Raw genomic sequence first — 12212 nt, forward strand, 5'->3', positions numbered from 1 at the left:
ATATTTCTCCAATGCTGTCTTTCAAATAAAAATAAAATACATTTTTAAAACATGTAACTGCTTTTGGAGATTGGGCTTTGAAAGAGATACTACATAAAGGGATTTTAAGGAGATTGATTTTCAATTTTAATTTAAAATTTTACATTTTAAAGAGATTGATGATATAAAAAATGAGGTGTTTGGGGAGGGGGTACTCTAATGTGGCAGATGTCATTACAATAGTGGAATGGCACATACAGAGAAATCATACACAAATGAAAAGCTCATATGTGGACCCTTTTGAGAACAGTTATCTGTAAATTAACGAGGATGGTCTTGAGGAAATATTCTACACATACACACACACACACACACACATACATATTTCACTAGTTGAGGATCACTTGTACATAAAGTATACTAATTTTTTTTAATATAGTCCTGAGCATTTCAACTGACTGGCTGTTTTGTATTTTCTAATGCCATCACCCATCATAGTAGAATTTGATTGCTAAATCAAGCTACACTACCCGGAACAGTTGTTGATTGGCTATTTTCCCTGACAATAATAATGTGGATCAGCTGGTACAAAATTTGGACTGTGATTTCATCTGTCTTGAACTACAATTTTTTTTTTCGTTGCTTATTTTCACAACTAAGCGCCTAGCAGGGAAGACTGTGTCCCATCTTCAAATAAGATGCCTTAGAGTTGACCTTCCCCAGTCAGTCACGCTTTTCAGAGCTTGGCTGGAAACTCCTACGGAGCAGGCCTAGCGTGCTGGTATTTCTGGTTGCCGGGGAATGCTCTGCTTCAGGGCGTGCGAATGGTGAGAGAAGCACCCGCCCTGCGCGACCACTGCTGGTCATCACTGTTCTGTGCTCGCCTGCCTCACCCTGTCTACGCCACTGCAAAGATGGTGGTCAGAATTCTGCTGCTGTCACTCAACCAATGATGTCATCTGGCAGGGTGATTAGAAGGACAATCCGGGCCTGAATAGCAGTTTTCATCTGTAGTAGTCATAGTAATCTACAGTAATGACATGCATTTATCAATGTCCTCTTTGTAGGGCTAAAGTTCAACATAAATAATCCTGGATACATAAAGTGATTAATTGCTACATTACTCAGCACATGGAACTACTGTTTCTTTCTTCTTTGAGGGGAAAAACCCAGAAGGGTTATTTTGTTTAAGCACCTTATTGTCTTCATTTTGTCATCTTAAATTCCTTGAAATGGTCAGATTCCATAGTGGCTGTTACTGTTCTTCAGATGACTAACACAGCTTCAGAACTGGCCTAAAGATAAACTCTGTGTGTGGACTTTCTGTTGTAAAACTTTAATGTGTGTGTATACATACATACACCTGGTTTGAAGGGAATACAAGTGAACATCACGGGCCCAAGTGAATGGGGATTATGGGCAGGTGATTTAAAAGTTAGTTCAAACGAGGGAACTACAGAATGCCATGAAAATAGGTCATGAAAAACTTCACAAATATTTACCGAGTTCTGCTTGTAACCAGGCGGCCATGTAAGTGCTGAGGACGAAACAAAGGTCACGTTCCTATGGCGCTCACTCCTGCAGAGGCACGGTTCCTGGTAGGTGTGACTGCACTATCAGAGGCACATTCTAAGATAGCTGGAGAAGGAAACAGAAGGTCAATAAGGAAATGTCTTCTGGCAGAGCCTTGGTGGACTGAGTGTGGGGGAAGAGCTCCAGCTATGAAAGGTTTTATTATTCTAGTTCTTGACTGTGTACAAGTCCTGTCTGTGTTCCCAGTCAGGCAGTGCCTGGGCAGTTACCACAATGTCCTCAGGGTTGTTTTGTACAAGACCACCTGAGAGATGTTTTATTAAGAGTTCACACTGCACTATATGTTTAAGATATACTATTATAATCAGTTCAAATAAAGGAACCTGGTTACTCCTAAAAAGCTTGAGGTAGGTATTCTAGTTCCCATTTTACAGAGGAGAAAACTGAGGTGGAAAGAGGTCACGTCGTGTGTCCAAGGTTGTACAGTTGGCACTTTGCAAGAGCAGGAATTTACCTTGATGTCTGCAATCTGTTCTTAACTGCCTGAAATGTGGGCAGTTACCTAGTGAGACCGCACTCCCCTCCCTACAAAGCTTCTAAATTCTTACCCCCATGTTGTCTCTTTGTAACAGTGCTTCAAAGGTGAACACGGCGTGTTTCTTTCCAGTCCTCCGGGAATTTCTGGCCATTAAGCACTAGAACGTGCCCTAATGCAGGTTCTCAACCTTGCCTGCTTCCTCCCATTTCCTGGTGAGTACATCACTTCTCCAACCAGGCAAGGGCTGATGGGCGCGAACAGACAAGGACTCGGGCTGTGTCCTGGGCCAGGAGACACAGGGAAAGGAATGCTGACCGTTGTCCGTTGTCCCTGCAAATTCCTTCCTCCCAGCTTCCGCTTAAAATGGAGGACATTGGGGCTGGGTTCCCTCCCTGTTAAAATGGAGGACATTGGGGCTGGGTTCCCTCCCTGCATCGGCTCCATGACTACCTGCCCTTCCCCCCTTTCTCCCTTCTGGCCCAGCCCACAGTCGCCGTCCAGCGATCTGGAGGTGCTGTTCCCTGGCCGCAGGATCCCCAGGACACTGCTCGCTCCCCCTCGCGTCTGCCCCGACCCCTCACGCCCAGGCTTGGCGCCCGCCGTGGAACCCCCTTGCACCGCCATTTTTAGGGTGGATTCCAAGACCATGGGGACCCCTACACGTACACCCAAGTGCTGGGCCGGGAGCCACTCCTGGGCCCTGAACCCTCAGGCGGCGAAGTAAGGGGCGGCCTGGAAGGTTCGATGGCGCGCAGCACTAGCCCTCAAGCTCACAGGGCACCACCACGGCCTCGGCCACCTAGGTCGAGCTCTCAAGCCCGACCGCGGCCATTGTGCTCAACTGCCACGGCCTCAAGGCCAGCGGGCAAACGGTCTCTCCGTTCCTCACATTCATGTTTTTAGGAGGTCAAGCAAACAAGCGACACTCCTGCTCTCCGCCTGCAGCCCGCTAGAAGGCGGAATGAGGAGACTTGGCGGAGCGTGGCGGCAGCCGCGAGCCTCCGCGAGCCGGGTCACGTGGCCCGCGGGGCCCGCATGGCGGCGGCCCGCGCGCCCCCGCGTCTCGGCCTGCCCCGCCGACCGGGCGCGCGCGCCGACGGGGCGGGCGCATGCGCAGGGGGCGCGCCGCCTCTGCCCCGCGGCGAGGGTGTCTATGGAGAGGCGGCGGCCGCGGCTGCTGAGGCAGTGGCGATGGCGCCGTTCCCTGAGGAAGTGGACGTCTTTACCGCCCCGCACTGGCGGATGAAGCAGCTCGTGGGGCTCTACTGCGACAAGGTAACAGAGCGCGGGCCCTCCGGCTGCGGGCGGCGGGGCGGTGCGGGGCCGCGTCCCTGGGCGGCCGGGCCTGCGCCGAGCCCGCAGCCCCCTGGGCCGCCGTGGCCGCCCCTCGAGCCGCCTGCGCAGCTGTCAGCGCCCGCCGCTCCTCCCGCAGCTTCCCCCGGGAGCCTCGGCGCGTGCCCGCCCTCGGGGCGCTGGGGCCCGGCGGGCGGAGGGGACCGCCGCGCTGCACCCTTGGGCAGCGGGGCCTCCGCACGCACCGCACCCCACGAAGCCTGCGGGGACTCGGGCCGGCCACCTGCGCAGGGTCCCCGTGCGCTCGGGATGGGGTCGTGTCCGCCGCTGGCCTCCCCCGACCCCAGCCCAGCCCCGGCCGGGGTCGGGGGTGCTCCCCGAGGCGTGTGCATCTGGACCTCTCGACTGCGGGGCGGCTTCTTCCCGTCTGGCTAGCTGGCCGATTTGGGGAGGAAAACCAGGTTTAGGAACTTGAGCAGCCCTGGCTTCTGGTGTCCCTGGAGGCTCTTACTGCCCAGAGCGTTTTCTCGCTGTAGGTTTCGTTAGGAGACAACAGCTATGCTCTGTTGGAATTCTTAGCAGGACTTCAGTAAAGGGGGCCTCGGGAGAACTTGGTTTAACCCACGCCGAGGCCCTTTCTGAACTGTTGCTGCTGCAGCTTGGGCTGGCCAGTCGCTTTTCTGCAGGGAGTTTCAGGGTCTTTTGCTCGTGGTTTTTAGGGCCGTGAAGCAATTGCCACCTGTGTGTGTGTGTGGGGGGGGGGGGGAAGCTGATGAAATCCTGGAAACCTCACGCTGTCCCATTTCTTGTAGAAATGAACCACACGAAACGCATCTACAGGATTGTTGGTAAAACGCAGAAACCAACTTTTAAGAGTACTGAGGAATTGTGTCACCTTAAACATAACACTGTGACAGAAAGGGGGTCTGGGGGTGAGGGGAGGATGCGCGAGCGCTGTGTGCTAGGCCACATCACAGCAGTCCTTAAAGCAATAAGGCTGAGTTTGAGTTTTCAGTATCCCTGCTGAAAACCTCTTCTCCCTTGCTCCACTTTAAAAGTTAAATAAACAAATAAATAAATCAAAGATTAGATGTGATTTTAAAGACTGGGAGTGTTCAGGGTTGTCAACCCTGGTGGCTTAGATTGCTTCAAGGGCTGCTACTCCTGCTACACAAACCACTAAAATGAGCGCAGCTGAGATTGGAACCCAGAGGTGGAACCTCGGGGAGAGAACCCTTCCTGGGAGGGGATGAAGGCGTGGGGAAATCCTGACTTTCCCGGTCGTCTGTGGTGTACGTTTTTATCCCTCTGGCTTTGGATTTTGTTCCTCCTGACAGTGGCTTTTGATTGCAGGAAAGGGAAGGATAGGCAGGGTTCTCACTGTGCCCAGCCTAAGAAGTGAGAAGTCTGCTGCGTGTAGGCTGGGAGAGGTAGGCTTGGCTGAGCCTGAGAGCATCCTGAGCGACTTAAACATGTGCACATGTTCCTGGGGGCTTTGTAGCTTTCATCAGATTTCCAAAAAATCACTGTCTCACTTGGTTGAGTGCTAAACTAACTAGGCTTGTTAAAACATTTTGTGGGAATCAAGTCACTATTTTTATGTCTTGGTGATTGAGAACATTCGAACAAATTTTGAAATTGCTGTTAACCTTAAAAAAGAATATGTTATCTGAACCAAATAAGATTTTCAGTAGTTAAGTGCTTTTCTTCTTCCGTATCGAGTTTAATAAAGTGTTTTTAATATGATGTAATATTCAGTCCAAATTATCACTAACTGGATTAGGTAGCTGTAGTTAATGAGATGTTGAAAATAGTCATGATGATTTAAAGTCCAGTTTTCTGAACTAGGACTAAGATGATTTGGGGGGGGGAAAAGACGCTGAGAGTGTTTTGCCTGGTTTCTCCTCAGTGCTGGTGTTGGGGTAAGTCTCTGAGGATGCGCTGGGATCTCAGTGGAAGGTGAGTGTGTGGTGATGGTTGAGTGGCCCCCCCCCCCCGACTTTGTTTACCTGTATTTACTTGTCATTTCAGTCTCTGGCATCATAATTCTTTGGTTGCATAGACCAAGGTTATCCAACCCAAACAGGAAACAATAAAGCTATACAAAATGGAAACTCGTTTTTATACTCTAAAGGCATAAAATGTCTCCTTTACCTGTATTCCACATCTTTGCTTGGAATTGCCAGTGAGGATTTAGGCATATTAACATCAGAGTTTTCACCTGAAGAATTTTTTTCAAGTATTTCTTTTTATTTGAAAGGCAGAATTATAGAGAGACAGGTCTTCTATTCACCAAATGGCCGCAAGGGGCTTTAGTTGGGACATAGCCAGGAGCCCGGAGCTACTTCTGGGACTACCCTGTGGGGATAGGGACCCAAGGCCCTGGGCCGTCCTCTGCTGCTTCCCAGGCCACAGGCAAGCAGCTGGATGGGATGTGGGGCTGCCAGGATTAGAATCTGCGCCCAAATGGGATTCTAGCTCATGCAAGGTGAGGACTTTAACTGTTAGGCTACCACGCAGGACCCTGTTTAAACCTTTGTTATCCTGACAATATGTTCTGAGATTGGTAAGTACAGAGGGGATGTTTCTGTTTATAGCTAGGGGATTAGTGAGCTTGGAGTCCTGGGTGAAGGTTACATGAAAAGGGACAGATCCAGATGGAAATTCATGTTAGGATTATGACTCCTAGCCTTGTTTTCTGGGTATGAAGTTATAGTACTTTTATTTCTAATTTTGGAGGTTATCAATCTGCTAGGAATTCTTTATTTGCTTATATACTGATCTCTAAATTGGGGTAATTATAGTGAAAGATTAGTATTTAGTGAAATTTCTTGTTTCACCCTAGTCCCTCAGTGTTTCCTGTGATTGTTAAGATCTAACAGCATTAGTTTTCTCGGTGAGAGCTTGTCCCGTCATTGGCGCTTGTAGAAGCTTTTGTTGGCCATGTGAGGTGAGGTCCTGGAGTTACCTGTCCGCTGTGCTGGCTCAGTGAGGGAGAGGGAGGTGTGTGGTCAGCTCGGCAGGCCAGCAGTGGGAGGAATCCTCCTCGGTTGATCTCTGAAGGTAAGGCAGGTGGTGGACGGAAGGATGTGGTCTGTCCGGCGATTCCCCGGATGGACACGTGAGCTAGTGAAGAATGTTAAATTGGTCACATCCAGATTTTTCAGGTACTAAAAATGCCTCCTGTTTCACTATTTTATAATGAGGTTATATTTCAGGACCAAAACTCTGAAGTTTTATTTTCAGGTCAGTCTGAAGAGAATGTTTTTTGCAGTTGAACGAGCAGAGCTTTCTGGTTGTTTCGCACTCCTCTGATGCTGTGGAAGCTCTGTGGAGATTGGCTTACAGACCACTGAATGGAAAGCTAAGAAGGAAAGGGGAATTTAACGAGTTCTTTCTGCATGCTACGTTATTTTAATTCTTACATAAGACAAGTAGTACCATTTTAAAACTGAGAGAACAGTGTTAGTGGCTCATTCATGCAGACCTTTGCGGAGCCTGGGTTTTTTAGAAGTCCATCTTTTTGGCATTTCTTCTCTCATTCTGCTGCTTGTCACTGGCTCTGCGGTTTCGTGTGCAGCAGTTGCCTGTCAGCGTTGGCTGGACTGCGCTGCAGTGTCTTCGTTGAATGTTAAGTCTCCCTGGAAAAGAGCCTGGCAGAGTAGACGGGGCTTTGGGTTTTTATACACAGTTTCTGTGTCTAATTTTTGGCTTTCTTTCAGTGAAACATTGGTTTTGATAATCACTTTTAGAGTAGGCTGTAATACCAATATTTTTGATAGCAGTTTAAGGTAAAACGTTACTAATACTTTTCTAATACAGACAAATCCATGTTACTTTGTACTGTCTGTTGATTATGTAGAATCCTTCCTGAATTTGTGAAGCACAGAGTATATACCAGATAGGTCACTGAGAGCCTTTGCATTCTACTGGTTTTCAAAGTATACCCTGGGGACCACCTGCTGTTGTAGTTCAGCGGGTTAAGCAGCTGCTTCTGATGCTAGCATTCCATATGAGTGCACCTTCGAGTCCTGGTTGCCCTGCTTGCCCGTTTCGGCTCCTTGCTCAGGTGCCTGGTGAAGCGGCGGAAACTGGCTCAGCTGCCTACATCCCTGCCACATGTGCAACGTGAGACCCAGCTGGAGTTCCAAGCTACTGGCATTGGCCTGGGCAACCCTGGCTGTTGTGGAGTGAACCCGTGAATGCAAGAGTTCTCTCTCTTGCTTCCTCTGTCTTTCAAATAAATAAATCTTTATCCAAAATTAAATGTATCCTACTGCCCATTTGCAGGTCAAAAATCAGCTAAAAGAAAAAGCATCAGGGTACAGTGCAGAATAGAGAGGGAAGCCTCCCGAGAGGTGTGTGAAGTGTATGTGATGTGCCTGGGTCTGGATCGCGTGTTTCCTGCTGGAGAGAGTGTAACAGTGTTTGACTAACACTTCCTTGGAGCTGTGCTTCTCAACCTGAGTGCTCATTGGCATTTGGGGCCCCAGGAGCCTTGGGTGAGAGGTCTGCTCTGTGGCCTGGAGGATGCTTAGTCACGTCCCTCGTTTGCCCGCTAGGTGTCAGTGTCACTTCTCCTGGGTGGCACCAACACCATCCAGAACTAGCCCTCTGCCCCCTAGGGGCGGCTGTCGGCAACTGTTGGCTTTAGATGCAGCGTGCTGACAATTCGCTCTTTTGGCTTTGAGAAGATGACTTTATGATTGGAACTATTGTATCTTACAGAAAGAATGTAAGTGTTGGAGTCAAAGAGATCTGACCTCTGCTTTGTTGCCTGCTGTGTAGTTGTATAGTTTTAGGTTATTTCTCTGAACCTCACTTTTTAAATTTATGAAGTGAAGATTTTAATACCCAATTCCTATGATTGCTTTAAGAATGAAATATCTAAAACATCTACTATAGCACTTAATATCTTGTAGACCTCAATATGTCTCAGAAATTATGATTGTCCTGTTTATTTTTTTCTTAATCAAGTTTGTGTGTTTGAATAACTTTGTGGAGGCAAGCAGTATTTAAAAAATGTTTATTTAAACTGATCTTTAAAAAGATCACGTGTGCTGTTATTCTTATAACCTCCAAGTCTACTAAACTAAGGTATCTGATTGAAAACATTTGTGTTGTGGTGCAGTGGGTTAAACTACCACTCATAACGCCCACAGCATATTGACGGAGTGCTTGTTCAGGTCCTCATGTCGCTGTTCCTGATCCATCCTGGGAGGCAGGAGGTGATGGGTCAGGTGCCTGGTCCCCGCTGCCCATGTGGGAGACCATGATGAGGCCTGGCTGTTGGTTGGCACTTGGGGAGCGAGACAGCTAATAGAAGGTCCCAGTGTCTGTCTCTCTCTCTTGAAAATAGAAACCTTTAAAAACTTGGCCTTTTTCACATTGGACCAACTTGCTTGGGTAGTAACTTTAAGGCTGGCTGTATTTTTGTTTTCAGTTACTGAAATCAACATGCGTGTGGAGGATTTCAAGCAAGGAAAGGCCTTTCTAGCCAGTTGTATATACTTCTCTGTGCTCATTTAAGAATATCACTCTTCTTTTTTTCTATTTTTCATATTTCAGAAATATAATTTATTTGAAAGGCTGAGTTAGAGAGCGAGAGTTGTTCCAGCCCCGGGTCCATCAAGCATAGATGAAGTTACCTAAGAATAGTCATTTTCTCTTGGGGAATACTAGAAATGAAATGCTAGGAATGTATTTCTCTATGTTTTTATTGATTTGTATCTTTCAAGTTCATTTTCTTTCTTGTGTTGTGATGTATTAGATTTCCACATTGCAGTAATGTAACACATCCAAGCTTAGAAAACTAGGTGCTTAAACTACTAGGTCTTTATGTTACTTCTCTGTAGAAAAAAAAAATACTGGCCATAAAATTATCCGATGGCATTGTAGTAGCTCAGTAGTTTATGAACATTTCCTGCATAGATCAGTCTTGTTTTTGATATTAAAGTTTAAACTATAGTAGGATTTTTAAAAAAAATTTAGTTGTGAAGATAGAATACTAGCATGAAGAATGTTTTGAGTGAAGAATAAAGCTGTTATCATGCCAATACAATTGTTTTAATATTTACATGTGTTTCTTTGATGTGCATGTCCATAAAGAGTTCATGGAATTTAAGGTTTGGCGTGGTCTTGCCTAATTCCTTTTATTTAAAGAAACTATGTGATTTGTGCGTGTATCATTTTTCTGTATTACCAGATTCCTCAGAATGCAAATCATTTTCTGGCCTATTGAACTTCTTATTATACAGTCTTAATTTATGAATTTGTAAGAGCAGTGTCTTGGTGTGTAGTTAAGTAAATTGGAATGCATTTGTATATTTCTTATTAGCATATGTTTGCATGTACTTATGCTCTTCTGTTACACTTTTTGTTTAGCTTTCTAAAACCAACTTTTCCAACAACAATGATTTCCGGGCTCTCCTGCGGTCTCTGTATGCTACGTTCAAAGAGTTCAAAATGCACGAGCAGATTGAAAACGAATACATCATCGGGCTGCTTCAACAGCGCAGTCAGACCGTCTATAACGTGCATTCCGACAACAAGCTCTCTGAGATGCTTAGTCTCTTTGAAAAGGGACTGAAGAATGTGAAGGTAACTTACAAATACTGGTATTTAACAGTCATAGTTTATGCCAGATTATGGTACATCACTGTCATAAATTTGTTAGTAATCTAAACTTCAAAATAAAATTGATTTGGGCCAGCATGGTGGCACAGCAGGTTATTTTGAAGTTTAATGCACATATAATGTTTATTGTGTTTTGTTTTTCTCGTGGTAGGGAGTAGGGTTGGATAAGCAGGATCATTTTTAAGTTTTGTGATTAATTTTATAACTTTTGAGTATAGTTTAGGGTAATGATATTTTCCACTTTATATTTGTGTATTGTATTTGAAATTTGATTTTACATATTTCTCTTCTGACTCAGTGAAACGAAGATTTAGCTTAGAGCTCTGTCAGACCATCCCGCCTCCTGAGAGAATGGTGTTGTAGAGAGGCTGTACAGCAGGGAGGACAGCGGGTCCAAGGGGAGAGAGACCAGCAGGAAAGCTACAGAAATGAGACTGCCAGTCTGGGGGATGTGTGGAGCTGCCTGACAGGAGATGGCAGGCTGGGTGGGGTGCTGAATAGTGACAGAAGGGAGATGTATTTTCCTGTTGAAAACTCCTTTGTGCTCTTTGGATTATGTAGCATATCCATCTGTTACCTTTTCAGTAAGGTATGAATCAGTGACTACTGGAAATAGGGGAAGGGACAAACTCGACAGTTTTGCAAGAAATGCAATTGATAGAGGATAGTGATTGTATCTAATGAGAGGGAAAATAGAATCAATTCTTTGTACAGTGTGTTAAGAGGGTTGAAAAATAAAAAGGTCCATTTTGGATTGGTTAGGTTTGAACTGCTCTGTAGTCCAGGTGTGCAGTTATTATTTAGGGGAGGGAGAATGGACGACTTTCAAGGTAACGAAAATCATCTGATCTAGAAAAAGCAAATTTGATATTTATTGAAGCGTAAAGTGGACCTGGAAGTAACATGGTTATGCTCAAAGTGTGTAAAATCCTGAGAGGATAAAATGTTGTGTTTGTGAAGCAGTTGGATGGATTAGCTCAAGAAAAGGAGACTGAAGAGCACCCAGCAGCAGTGGCAGAGCGATGGCCTTGCTAATTTGTTGTTGTTACTATTGTTATATAGAACACAGTGATCTGATCAGCACCTAAGTTTTGATATTCTAGTACTTTTTGAAATGCACGAAAATCTAAAGAGGAAGAATATATGCCCATATTTCAGGAGTTTTTAGTATTGTGTAATTATCTTTGAAATTGAAGGCTGGTATGGAAATGCTGGATGAGTTTCAGGGAAGCAGGTCTTAGTTCCTGTGAGGAAGAACTTGTTAGCTGTTCCGAGTTGTTAGGGTTAAGGTGTCATGAACGTCGTGCCTGTGGAAGTGCTGGTCCTGATGTGTGTGCGCGCCTGTCCAGCTCACGTCACAGTTGCTCTGGACAGTTCCCTGAGTGCATGCTGGGTGACCGTGAAGGGATTCTGTGGTGATGTGTATGCACATCTGTCCAGCTCACTGACGGTCACTGTGGACAGTGGTGAGGGCATGCCGGGTGACCGTGAAGGGATTCTGTGGTGATGTGTGTCTGCGCCTGTCCAGCTCACTGACGGTCACTGTGGACAGTGGTGAGGGCATGCCAGGTGACCGTGAAGGGATTCTGTGGTGATGTGTGTGTGCGCCTGTCCAGCTCACTGACGGTCACTGTGGACAGTTTGGTGAGGGCATGCCGGGTGACCGTGAAGGGATTCTGTGGTGATGTGTATGCACATCTGTCCAGCTCACTGACGGTCACTGTGGAAGTGGTGAGGGCATGCCGGGTGACCGTGAAGGGATTCTGTGGTGATGTGTGTGTGCGCCTGTCCAGCTCACTGACGGTCACTGTGGACAGTTTGGTGAGGGCATGCCGGGTGACCGTGAAGGGATTCTGTGGTGATGTGTATGCACATCTGTCCAGCTCACTGACGGTCACTGTGGACAGTTTGGTGAGGGCATGCCAGGTGACCGTGAAGGGATTCTGTGGTGATGTGTGTGTGCGCCTGTCCAGCTCACTGACGGTCACTGTGGACAGTTTGGTGAGGGCATGCCGGGTGACCGTGAAGGGATTCTGTGGTGATGTGTATGCACATCTGTCCAGCTCACGTGACGGTCACTGTGGAAGTGGTGAGGGCATGCCGGGTGACCGTGAAGGGATTCTGTGGTGATGCGCTGAATGCTCTGGAACACATTCAGATTACTGGCACATGGTAGTTTGATGAAGGCATGGGTTAGAAATCAGATCAGTGGAGGGTTCCAGAAGAAATCTCT

At 46.6% G+C, this 12212-nt stretch overlaps 1 protein-coding gene across 1 annotated transcript in view; it reads left to right on the forward strand.

Annotated features, from left to right (window-relative positions):
• The first annotated feature begins 3152 nt into the window (after positions 1–3152).
• The window catches only part of FBXL5 (F-box and leucine rich repeat protein 5), a 40572-nt gene continuing 31512 nt past the window's right edge, over positions 3153–12212 (forward strand). The window contains exons 1-2 of the mRNA XM_058670289.1: positions 3153–3325; positions 9728–9943. Coding sequence (XP_058526272.1) covers positions 3242–3325; positions 9728–9943 — 300 coding nt within the window. The 5' untranslated portion in view covers positions 3153–3241. The remainder of the gene's footprint in view (positions 3326–9727; positions 9944–12212) is intronic.

This window comes from Ochotona princeps, chromosome 11, assembly GCF_030435755.1.
Source record: "Ochotona princeps isolate mOchPri1 chromosome 11, mOchPri1.hap1, whole genome shotgun sequence".
Classification (NCBI taxonomy): Eukaryota; Metazoa; Chordata; class Mammalia; order Lagomorpha; family Ochotonidae; genus Ochotona; species Ochotona princeps.